Below are 12,939 nucleotides of genomic sequence, written 5' to 3' on the forward strand. Positions count from 1 at the left end.
CTTTTTTTTTAAATGCAGTGCTCCTAAACCACTGGAGGTAGTGATTGATGGCATTTGTGATGTTCTTTGGGAGCTCAAGCATCAGTTGTATTAGTCAACTTGGCAGATGTTAGTCTCTGAAAGGAATACTCACAGAATGTAATTTTAGGCTTCTGATTGGGGTACTTAGATTATGGTTCTGGGCTCAGTGCATACTTGAGTGAAAAGAAGTCAGCTTTCAGCTCAGATGCTGAGGAACTGGAAGTGCCATTGATTTTCTGTCAGTGCCTGTGCTCCCCCGATAATGCGTGATGATCATTTTTATAAACACTCAAGAGTTCTTATTTTTGTAACTTTCTCTAACTGTGTACTTTCCAGTGACATTTGTAAATCACTTGAGTCTGCTGTGTATACACTAATAGTCTATCTTTTAAACCTCAGTGGATGTTTGTTTGGGTCATTCCTGTTTTAAACTGTAGTGAGGTAATGCGACTTGAAAATGTTAAGAGAAATTACTTTGCAGCTTGAATTTACATTTGGCTGACCTGCTGTTCTCAGGAAGAAAACAATAGTTACCACTGGTTAAAGATGACAACATCAGTAATTCTCTGAGCTCTCAGCTAAGTTTCATGGAAGTTAACAAACTAGGGTTTTGTATTTTGAGCTCTCACTATTTAGGGAACATCATAAAGTCCCCTAAATATATTACAATGCCTGAAATATGTTACGACTTTAAATTTTTTGTGGTAACTGGACTTGCCTTTTAAGCATCTAAAAAACCAACCCATATTTCAGACCAGTTAAAAACAACAACCAAAACATACAAGTACAGGAGCTGTTGGATGGCTGTTTTCTTAAGAACATGGATTGACCAACTGGTTGTCAGTATTGCAGTTACAGAAGTCTTTTCCAGCCTTCAGTTGTGGGTAGACAGTCTACATAGTATCTGCTGGAGAAAGGAGAAGTAAGAAGAATGTCTTACAGGAAATGGATAGCCCTTTTGATCTCCTTTTTATAGGCAGCATAAAATGTTCCAAAACATCTCAACCTTTATGTTTGTTTAATGCATCTTCTCTTGTGAGAGCTGTGTGAATGCAGAACTCTGAAAGCCAAGGTTATAAAGACTATGGAAACTGTACAACTATGACATGTGTTGACATAGCACCAAAATAATAGTTTTTGCAAATGTACTATTTGGGAGGATTCTAAAGATTCTTGTTTGCATTGCTTCATTTCCAAAGATTGATTTTCTGGTTTCTGTAAGAAAGAAGTCTATAGGAGAGAGACCATGAAATATTCTTCAACTGCTAAAACTGGGCAAATATCAATGCTAAACTTGTTATTAGGAAATGTGGACAGGGAAACAACAATTTCTGAGTATTGGGGATATCTCTCTCTCTCTTTCAACAGAGAGGGAAAGAGGGAGCGACCTGGGAAAATACATTGGTGATGCTGAGAGATGTCTCCGAGAGCACAGTGCAGGTACCCAATCCAGCTAGTTTTGAAATTTTCCTTCTCCTTGGCTGCCTTCCCTTTCTGAGTTCTTTCTTGCACCTTACTCCATGTCTCCCCAGGCCTGGGGTTCCTCACTCCTCTTCCTTTCTAATGCTTTTTGCAAACTCAGGCAGAAGTCTGATGGTTATGATTGAATTTTGGGAGTAAGTTGTTCTCCTGACCGCAGGTGCAATTTTACCTTCCCTGTTCTGCTTCGTCATGCATTTACCCTCTGCAGGTACAATTCCAAGATGGCATAAAATAATCCATGTTCAGTACATAGTGTTCTGTTCCTTTCCCTGGAGTAGCATTGTATTGGTCTTCATCCAGACTAACTCCCATGAAGTAGCTCAGCACATGGCTGAATTTATGTCAGAATTTAAACAAGCTTGGGTTACACTGGACCTCGACTGTAAGGATGAAGTTTCATCCTACAGCTTGCTGGGGGCTGAGCGCCAAAACAAAACAAGCTACTTATGAACTACCAGAAGGGGCAGGACAGGATCAATGGAGTTGGAAAGCCAGAAGACAGGGAGAGATGGGAGATGGAGAGTTCCCACTCTTTTTGGGCTGTTTCTGGTGTTGGTGAGCTCTGGCAGTTGTGGAAGTTGGGATGAAGATGGAAAATACATGAATACTTGGGATTGTTAAATTGACAGTACTTGTGATTGCATCTGCCATGGCTGTTAATCATCACAGGGTTTTGTATTTAACTCTTACCTTGAGCAAAAGTGGCATTCTAGTCCTTTCATGTCCTCACAATGTGCTGACATTCTGCTTCTGACAGCTCCATTTTCCAGCTCCTTATCAGGTTTCTTTGATTCAGTGGGAGTGGTATCACATCCTTCTGAACACCCTAAAAGCAAGGCCTCTCATATTCTGGACTCAATTTTCCTTGCTGTTCTTCAGAAGACATAGGCATCCTGTGATAAATGCAAGCAACCCAGGATAGCATTCCTTCCAAAATGAAGGCTGCATCCAGAGGGGAAGGGGCATTGGGCTTCCAAACACCAAAGAAAGTTTAAGATGCAAGTAGTAGAACAGAGAGTGAACAAGTGTGATGTGGATTTTTTCGCCCTGAGTTTGGTTTTGGGAGGTGTGGGGAGAGGGAGCTGGTGTCTTTCGAGAATTTAAAGAAAATGTTGGTTTTTTTCAGTGCCTATCTCAGTTGTTTGTTGTGGAGGTTTTAAGTTCAGTCTTGGAACTTGCTTTGTTCAAAACTAGGAGGCTTCAAAACTTGTTTCAGATTTCTGTATTAAGGGTCAGCAGAACTGCCAGCTGGAGCATTTCTTCTACGCACATGCACAGTAGTGCTCTTTTAATATGGTATCATTTTTTGAGGTTCTTTTTGGAAGATAGTTAACTAGAACAGCTTCACCTGTTTACCTAAGGTGAGACCTCCAGCTGGTCCTCTCAGAAACAGATAATTTGTTTTAACCCCCACAAGTTTCCTGTCGGAATGAGGAGTATTGCCTTACAGTAGGTTTTCTTATCTGTATTTTTTTCACTCCCTGACCATTGAAAACTAATTCAAAACCTTTGCTTAGATGAGGAGGTGGTAGATTGTTTCCTTTGAATTATGGTAGCTATTTGTCAGGAATTACTTTTATATATTTACCCAACCACTTTTCCATTCCCTTTGGATTTCTACATGGAGAGAATTCTGAAGTTTACTGGAAAGAATGAAGATAGATGAGATTCTTCTGCTTCTTTCCAGCAGACCTTATTATATACCATTCTTTGGAGAAAGGCAACCGAGTTGGATTCCTTCAAGATCAATTCAGACCAGTCAGAGTCCTTACATTCACTTTAAATAGGAATTTTAGACTCATTAAGCAAAATAATTTGATGTAGTTTAAAATGGGAATATTTTTAACACGTCCGTGGATCTTTGGCTGCATGTATGTCTTTCAAGTTTGTAAAACTTGACCCAAAGCATAGAATTGAAAACTTTGGAGTTGACCAAGTCTTCCCCCACAGAACCTCCATCAAAGATGCATCAAAGGGCCACCTTACACGGCTGGTAGGAAACTTGACATTGTATCTGTATTTAATTGAACAGTGGCTCAATCCTAGGAAATGTTACCTGTGTAAGCTGTTCATAGGTCAAAAAGAGCAGTGTAAGATATTGGAGAGTCTATTTTACTAATCACATTTTATGCCTGCTTGCTTTTGCAGATGTTTCCAAGGAATAGCAGCCACCTGTTGTTTAACAACTGTGACTCTTTTGCTCAGTAGATAACCTAGGTTTTTATGGCAAAGAATGTAGATAATTGAAGGAATTTTGAAGTAGGAGTTACTGTGCACACCTGCCCATAGGCCCTGAACAAAATCTGATTGTCATGACGAGTAAACACGCAAGTCTAAAGCTGGTTTTGCTTCATTTCAGTCACACAATTTGAAAGATTGCATCATCTGTTCCCGAAATTTCCCTGCAGCCCAACACACTCAGAGTATCCCTTCCTGTTGTTAACCACTGTGGGTAGTAACAAAACAAAAAAACACTTATTTTTTTCTTTTCCTTTTTCTTCTCACACCCAGATTATTTTGGGACAGTTTAGGGGTTTAGAGTTTAGGAGTTTAGGAAAAGACTGCAAAAATGTAGGAAAAAAAAAGTAGTTTTTAGTTATATGAGAGGTAGTGAAAGCAGAAGCAAGCCCAGGCAGTTATCTTATCTAATGAGACCTCTGAACAAATTTTAATGGAAATGTAGAGGTGTCATTCTGGAAGGAGTAAACCTGTGGCCCATAACTGCTGTCTATACATGGGGCTTCTATTTTCATCAAGTATTATTTTACCTGTCTTTAAAGGAAAGGTGACTTATATGAACCTTGCTGTTGGCACTTTCTGAACTTGAAGATAGTCTTCAGCTGCTGGATAGAGGGTGCATGGAGAATGGAAACACAGTTTCATCATAGCAGCAAGCTCCCATTTGGTTCTCAAACCATGTAGAGAGTGATGCCATAGTAGTGTAGATAGAAACACAGGTCATAGAATCATTTAGGTTGGAAAAGACCTTTAAGATTGTCAAGTCCAACTGTTAATGCTGCCAAGTGCCCCATTAAACCATGTCCCTATGTGCCACGTCTACAGATCTTTTCAGTATCTTCAGGTATTTAAAAGAGTAGATGATGGAAGCTAAAGAAAATGGGACATTGGTTTTGTTCAGCTGACAAATGCTCTATTATGAAGCCTGGACACTGCATCCCCACTTTCACTAAAAATATTCAATTCTTGTAACTCTCAGGTGTTTTTTTTTACTATATAATGTTGAGAGAATAGTAGGAAACTTGGAGTATTAATTCTTATTCCACTTACTAAAAGTAATAATTAATAGTTTTCAATATCTCTCTTTCTCCAGGCACGCAAACAAATGGCCTGGACTTTCAAAAGCAGCCTGTGCCTGTCGGAGGAGCAATCTCTACAGCTCAGGCCCAGGCCTTCCTTGGGCACCTTCATCAGGTAAGAGAAGACCCATTTCAAACAGGGGAGACTCAGGCAGCTGTGAATACAGATACCCTGGTGTGTTCCATGTTCTCTCTTTCTGTGATTGATGGAGAGTCATTTATTAGAACATAAATATGGGTACACCACCTGGTTAGAGAGCGTGGATGGGAAAAAAATCCTGATTGTGGCACTCACTTGATTGCATTAGGCTGCAGAATGTGTCAAGATAGGGTGAGACCTCCTTGGGAGAACTACAAATCACCTTTTTGGGAACTTGAGAATGCCTGATTTTTGTGGTCTGTTTTGGAGTAGGTTTTTTTGTTGTTAGTTTATTTTGTTGTTGTTGTTTTAACCTTAATAGAGATACCACGTTGAAAGGCAAGACAAAATTTAAATTTTTTAGGAAAGGATTGTATTGGTCCAACAGCTGCCAAGGTTCCAAAACTGTCACTCTCTAGTTAAAAACACTTCACTCTTACACATTAGCTGGAAAGAAAGTTGATTGTACTTACTAAGCATATATGTTTTGTGAGGTTTTCTTTTTTTACGAAAAAGTTATTTCAGTGACCTGTTTGTCAGATGATATTCAGACTTCTAATACTACCCCTCTGTTCTGCTGCTGCTGTGTTTAGGGAATCAAAGCTGAACTTCAGATGCAGGCTGAAGCAAAATGGGGCATCCCTAGGTGAAGAGAAGTATAAGGGGCATTTTTTTGTAGTTTTTTTATCTGTTCGCACTTGATGTATGAAAACAAATGTCCTAATTTCTTTCCCTTCCTCTGCACCAAGTTTAAACTTTAAAATACTGTACCTAATTGGATGACCTTGAATGTTTGAGGTCTGAGGTTGCGCAGTTATTGTGGTATAATTGAAGTACTGAAGCTTTTATGCCCTCTTTTAAGAGCTCTGAACTGCCGTTTTATTGTATGGAACATTCCACATGTCTTGTCACATAATTGCAATTTTCCTAGCAGATTGGTTTATATAGGACCTAGGGAGTGCCACTGTTTGAATTTGCTGAACCAATAGGCTGTTGTAGGCTGCCTTTATGTGGAGAGAAGCTGACTAGTTTTCATGGGTTGCCAGTGTGTGTTTAACATGGAGACAGATACAGCTGTTCTGCAGAATTCTCTGTGCTTGTTTTAGTCTTCGTTTTGTTATATAGATTGACCCAGGACAGTAATTGGGTTTAGCACAGTGCTTTATCCTGCTTTGGAAATGTATTTATTTAAACAGTTGTCAGGATCTTTATAACTTCATGTTTGATAAAGTGTGATTCATTTTTTGAATCTGGTTCAAAAGAAAATCTCGGGTATTCTTTATTTGCCTGCAGGTGTGTGGGAATCTATTGTCAAACTGTCCTCTGCTAGTGAGGCTGCTGTTAGGGGGGTGTTATTCAACCTTAACACACAGTGCTTTGCTCTAGACTAATGCAAAATACTAGGCTGTAGACAGCATTCAGGTACAGCTTGATTTCTAATTTGGAAATGTTGGTTGTGTGGTGAAAGGGATGTCCAAATTGCATTCACAGAGATTTTCAGGAATATGCTGGCTGTACCTAAGCAATTTACATTTGTAGTCTTTTATGTGCTGTTTGTGTAATTTTAAAGTATTATTTTGAGTGTATCATTTGGATGGCAGGGTGGTGTTATTTAGTTTATTCTCTGCTCTTAATCCATGTTAAAAGCACAGATTACATCAACTGTGTCAAACTGTATTTTGCTTCTGATGAGGAGGGGCTTTTCTGGGAGTGTTTGCTTAGATGTAGATCATGCTTAGTATGTCTAGTACCTTCACCTAAAGCAGTAGGAAATATTTCCAAGGTGACTCTTCCAAGGTTGCCTGTTGAAAATATTCAGTTATTAATTTCATGTACTGCAATTTTTCCTGTGCTTGAAAATATGTGGACTCTTTAGGTGGGAACATCTTTTTCTAGAGTCAAGAGTGCTTCATTTTGCTTTGCTTTATTGTATCCTTACCTGTCACCTGGTTTTCAAAGGAGCAGTGGTTTTCAAACATGGCCAGAGATGGAATTCTCTACAGGCTGTTATTCTGACCTTTGAAAGTGTTGGTAATTAATTACAGAGCATTCCTTCTTTATAACTAGGGGTGCTTGTAGAAACAAGGCGAGACTGATTAAAATGGGTTTCAGTAAATGAAAATATAGCATTTTTTGTACAGAGGAAATACTTCTTAGACATAAAAAAGCACTCCAAAAGTCTCCCTTTATGAAGCATCCGTATTTCCTTGCTGCTCCCCCACAAGACCTTCTTTGGGCCTGTTAATCACAAACATTGCATTCCAGTTTTAAGTATACCTGAATCGATACAGCCTTTGTGAAGTGTCTCCGGTCCTCTGTGTTGAGATCTCCTTTTCAGTGGCTGAGGGCTGCAAATACTTGAATGGGTTAATTTGAGGGAGAGTGGTTATGCTCTGGGTTCTATGCTGTGCACGTGCTTGCTCAAATAAGAAAGCTGGTGAGTGCAGTGTTGGGGTAAGACCCATTCTGAAATGTGAGTAGGGTGATGATGATGAGTAGAGCTTAATGCCCTGCCCTGAAGTCTGGATTTTTCCAGCAGGAGTAGGACTAGTTGGCCTGTCCACCCCAATATGGTTTGTTTCAACTCCATCCATGATAATATCTAGATCCTTAGGCAGGGATACCTTCAGTAAGAGGTAGATAAACAACATCATGGAAGAGTCTTACCAGGTCTGTTTCAGCCTGGAGTACAACCCCTATTCCACGAATTCAGGTGTTAGAGGGGCATGCATTTGTGCTTGGGAGTTTTTGTTGGGATGTGGGTGGGGAGATTGGTTTTTTTACATTGTTAGTTTTCTGTGGATTCTACATTATTTCATTTCCATTTTTGCACTGTTGTAGGTCCAGCTCGCTGGAACAAGTTTACAGGCTGCTGCTCAGTCCTTAAATGTACAGGTAAAGAGAGTTACCTTCTGCTGCTCATCCTTCTCTCATCCCAAACAAACTCAGTAGAGATAGTTCTTAACCTGTGATATATTTACTCTGTTTTTTCAGTCTGACTGGTTTTGCAAGTGATAGGTACGAAGAAATAACAGTGTTACAGCTGTAAATCAGGTTCAGGATTTGTAAGCATTCAGACTCTGGAGTTGTTTAAAACATGGAGTGATCATAACTTAATGTTGAATTTTAGTCTGGTGTAGTATCATGAAAACCTTAAAACTCCAGGAATATTTCACATTCTTCTGTTTATTACTTGCTTTAAACACACAGCAAGGATTACTTTGCAATTTGTCCTTACTTCTAGTAATTGAATATAGGAATATAGTGTAGCATTAACTGCATAATGTGGCTAGTTTAGACTGCTTGTTGAAATAACACACAGTGATTTCAAAGTAAGTCAGAGAAATTGTTGTTTAGTAATGTACATGAGACAACAGAGCTTTCAAACTTTTCTATGATGCTGAGCACTTCAGTTTATCCGTTAACATTCTACTTCCTCTCTGTACTATATTAAGGGGCAAGGGATGCAGTTTTAATGAAAACTGGTTTCAGTATTGCTTGTTATTAAAGAACGTAGGTAGTGCATTACATGAAATGCAATAGAATGTGGTCCCACTTATACATAATAACAATTTGGAAAGAAGAGGAGGTATAGTGACCTTCCTTTCTAAGAGGAAGGAGGCAGAAAATTGCCTTGGTTGCCATGGTAAACTTCCATCCCTGAGAGAGATGTTGGCAAACAGGCTGTATCTCCAGTGCAGAATGTTTACAGTCCTGCGCTGTAATTATCGCTCAATGACTGGCAGAATTAATCAGAGCCTTTATGTTAATTAGCCCCCTCTGCAGTCCCCAAAACAGGTGGTGGAAAATATGCAAATCTATGCAGAATTGTAATGTTCTGCATAACCAGTTTTAATTATCATAAAACTCTCCCCCTCTTCATGCACTTGCATTTCCTCCTTCATGTCTTCACGATTTCTTCTGTTTAAAAAGCAAACAACCAAACCACAAAAATAAAATAAACTTGAATCTTTTAAAATAAAGTGATATTCAATTAAATAAATGCTTCGAGTATATAAAAGCACTGGATATATTATATGTTTTGCTGTAAGTAGAGAAACCCATGAGGATTTTTCAGAAAGGTTCTGTATAAGCCAACAGTATGATGACTTAGAGGTGCAGGATGGAGATAGAGAAAATGGAAACACAAGCTCCTTTCCCTCGTTCCATTGTTCAGGATTTTAGGCAATGAATAATTTTAACAACCTTCTCTTTCTTTATGGTGAAAGGTAGCGTCAGCTTCAGTTGCATGGCGTAAAATGAAATGAGACCTGAAAATAATGTCAGAGACTTAGAGGAGACCAGAGAGTCTCTTTGTTTTGTTTAAGCTGCATTACCTACAGACGTGTTTGAGCAGTCGTAGCTGAGATGGTGGGCACACAGAGCCGTTGCTTAAACACACTCTTAAAATAAACCCAAGGGCTTTTTGTATGCAGATGAAAGATTTTTATTGTGCAGTGTTGAGATAGCAGTGTTATACATTAACATCTGTTTTACACTATAAAGAGTTGTATTTTTTTTTGACTAGTCTAAATCTAATGAAGAATCTGGGGACTCTCAGCAGCCAAGCCAGCCTTCCCAGCAGCCTTCAGTGCAGGCGGCCATACCCCAGACCCAGCTCATGCTGGCCGGAGGACAGATCACCGGGGTAAGAGTTACCCAGGGATGCTGCAGTCCCACTCAGCTGTCACTGAGGGGCACTGCAATTTCCTTTAACGTAGGGAGAAACTTCAGTGGAGGTGGTGAAAGAAAATATTTTCCTAAAATATTAAGCAGACTATCATATTTGGGGTTTGTCAAAAAGTATTTGCATCCAAACAATAATGACAACGAAGAATTCTTTTTCTCTGTTCTCAGTATCCCTTTTTGATCTGCAAAGAAGTTAAAACCTGTTGTGTGTGCAAATGAGACAGTCATTGATGTCATGAAGAGGAATTTAAATTTTTTTTCAAGATTAAAATAAGGCATGGGAGAACAAGACTAAATCTTACAGCTGGGTGAAGAACAAAAATTATGGGAATTGTTAATTTTTTCCTCTACTCAAACATATTTCTTTTTAAGTAACTCTATTAGTACTTTTCTTAAGCCTGTTCAACCCTTTTGTTTTAACCTACCAGTTTTGAGGGGTTTTGCAGAGCTTTGGGAGTAAATATGACATAATTGTTGTTTTAGACTTTCTAGTGTTTCTGAATTGTTGTAAGGCTTTCAGTCATTGCAAAAAAAGAGCAAGTTTTGTGAATTGGCTAGTTAAAGAATTTGCTTCCATGTAATCAGCTTTGTAATATAAGAGTTTGTGTGTTAATAAGCTTAGGGCAGTTGCTCCAACAATGTATTTATGATTTGAAGTGCTAGGTTAGATCATCCCTACACTTGCATGAAATGACTTCTTAATCTCAGGCTCAATTGTTAAATCTTCTCTTATGTTAGTATGTAAATAAATACCCTATTTAGTTTTCAGTTAAGCACTGAAAGTTTTAAAAGTGAGACTGTTTCGATGTGTTGTTTAAACCTGGCATGTGTCATTATTTTTTGCATTCTCAAAAAATACTGGTTTTAATTCATGATTGTCTGCTGTAGTGAAACATTCAAAATTTCAGGCCTGTGCAGATATGGGTTGTAGTAAATATGGGCATCAAGATTCATTTACATGTAAAGGAGAGACTGCTGCCACCTGTTCCACAGAGATAATGCGTGTTTGGGAAAGGGAAGGGATGTAAAGTTGCCAACTCTATTCTATTAAAAAAAAAAAAAAGCAGATGGGGAGACTTGGAGAGAAACAAATGGAGCTCATGTTCTTCACTTATATCTTAGGGCATAATGGAAATGATGGAATATGGCAGGGATTCATGCTAATGTGAAGCAGCTGGGGTGTTATCAGTTTGTTCAGTAGCCACAGCCAGTATTCCTGCTTCACATTCATCTGGCTAATCACTTGCTGTTCTGCTGGGTGTAAATTTCCTTTCAAATCCTGGCAATACTGATTCTTTTCTTTTGCTTGCTACTTAATTGCTTTTTGCCTGAAACTCCTGGTAGAGTTGCGAAGAAAACTTAGGAGCAGAGTTAGGTTCTGTAGGTTCCAGTAAGTGCAGATGTTGGCGGTTGTGCAGTTTGGTTTGTGTCAGGCCTGTGGTAGGCTGGTTCCTTCCCACACTGTGTTGAGTAGCCAGCTGTCCTTCCTTAAGGCCAGAGCCCTTGGCCACTTAGTGGCATAGTCCTAGGATTGCCTGGTTAATATAATAGTACTGAGCTATCTAATGACTTTGTAGCTGAAGTGGCTCTTCCCATTATTAATGGCTGTGTTTTCTAATTGTTTATAGCTCACGTTGACGCCAGCCCAGCAACAGTTATTGCTCCAACAGGCGCAGGCCCAGTTGCTGGCGGCTGCAGTGCAGCACTCAGCCAGTCAGCAGCACAGCGCTGCTGGTGCCACCATCTCGGCCTCTGCTGCGACGCCGATGACGCAGATCCCTCTATCTCAGCCAATACAGATTGCACAGGTGAGCCTTGAGGCTTGAGAGGGTGGAAAACAAAAGAGGTTTGACTGATTGCACCATTCAAATAAGATTTGTTGTTCCTCGCTCAGTGAGTTTCTAGAGTCCTCGAGTATTGTTAGTCTTTCCTCGTGCATCTTTGGATGATGAGGTTGAAGTTTGATAGTCTTAGCAAGGAGTGTGTGCCAGCTGCTCCTCAGTTCCACTGAGCTTCTGAGTTTGTACCAGAATGAGTAGATGCTGTGTATTCTGAATTTTCCTCCTTGTAGTTAGCGTGAGAAAGGAAATAAAGGGGTATGGAAAGATGCCCATAGAAATTGCATTTGTTGAGACCTGTGTGGATGGGAAGTGATGCCTGTGTATCACAAAGGATGGTTGTGAGCCCCAAATGGTGCTTGTTAGAAGTAAAATGATAGAGCTGAAGAGCAGCAGTTTGGCTTGACCCATTTGTGTGCTATTTTGGCTAGGTGTTTAATGCTCAGAGTTCAGTGACAAAGAATGGGCACTCCTGTGCATCTGGAGAAAAACTTGGAGAATGAGTCTGGTGTTGGAATCTGTCCAGTCTCATGGTCTGGTACTAACGTCTTGTTAATTCTGAAGAACTGCTTGCTGTGGATGTTCTCCTTACTAGAAGCAGTAAGGAACTTCCTGGGTGCTCCAGGATTGGCTTAATTCAGTTTGGAGATTTCAGTGCCACTGTGTGCCTAGTGTATGTAGTGTGGAAATTCCTGAGACTTGTGGACAACGCTAATCAAATGTGCAGCTTAGATAGATTGAGTCCTATGAGCAGTGGTTGTCGTGCTCATGCTGAGGTCCATCTTTCCATAGATTAAGGTTCTTGGTACATAATAATCAGTTTGATTAGTCCAGCTGTGCAAAGTGTGTGAGGTATATAATCCTCAAAGTTGCTGCTTCTTAGAGTGAGCAGGTTCTTTAAGACTGTCTGATGCTTTCTGTTCAGGCTATTTTCTCTTGCATTTAAGCGGGATGAAGTGTCTAAAAAGTGAACATGAAGTCTGATTACGGACAAGAATGGAAATGTCGCGATTGTCTGTGACGTCCAGTGGTGAAATGTGCAATCCTTTACTGTGCTGGTCCACATAATAATAGCCTGGCTGTACTATCAGGTTTTCATTAGCTGAAGTGATGAATTTCTGTGGTGTTTGTCTAGAAGTTCTGACCTCTGTGGCTGTCCTTAGAGAGGCCAGAGTGGTGCCATCCTGTTTTTAAAAGGCCAGTGCCAATGTTGCTATGTTGATGAGATTCCTCCCAGTGAACCTCTTGTTGCATTGTGAGAAGTCATATCACCAAATAACACCTCTTTTACCAGAGGATTCCACTTCACTGGCAGAATGTGGAGATGACTGAAGGATATAGCATTCAAGGAAGCTTGTAATTCTCAAGATCCTACCTTAACTTTGTTGAGACTGTCTGTAGGCACTAATACAGACAGATTTCAAGAAGAGAATGGAGATTATCCTTGTCAAGG

General features: G+C 39.8%; 1 protein-coding gene across 7 annotated transcripts in view; it reads left to right on the forward strand.

The window, feature by feature from the left end:
• The window catches only part of POU2F1 (POU class 2 homeobox 1), a 103,068-nt gene that overhangs the window by 62,668 nt on the left and 27,461 nt on the right, over nucleotides 1–12,939 (forward strand). For 2 of the 7 annotated variants that reach the window (XM_069025209.1, XM_069025219.1), the window contains exons 3-7: nucleotides 1,390–1,461; nucleotides 4,835–4,935; nucleotides 7,801–7,854; nucleotides 9,488–9,607; nucleotides 11,277–11,456. In XM_069025209.1, the coding sequence (XP_068881310.1) occupies nucleotides 1,390–1,461; nucleotides 4,835–4,935; nucleotides 7,801–7,854; nucleotides 9,488–9,607; nucleotides 11,277–11,456 (527 nt within the window). The remainder of the gene's footprint in view (nucleotides 1–1,389; nucleotides 1,462–4,834; nucleotides 4,936–7,800; nucleotides 7,855–9,487; nucleotides 9,608–11,276; nucleotides 11,457–12,939) is intronic. The other 5 variants (XM_069025234.1, XM_069025243.1, XM_069025226.1 and 2 more) reach the window with 4 other exon arrangements.

This window comes from Aphelocoma coerulescens, chromosome 1 (genome assembly GCF_041296385.1).
Source record: "Aphelocoma coerulescens isolate FSJ_1873_10779 chromosome 1, UR_Acoe_1.0, whole genome shotgun sequence".
In the NCBI taxonomy this organism is placed as follows: Eukaryota; Metazoa; Chordata; class Aves; order Passeriformes; family Corvidae; genus Aphelocoma; species Aphelocoma coerulescens.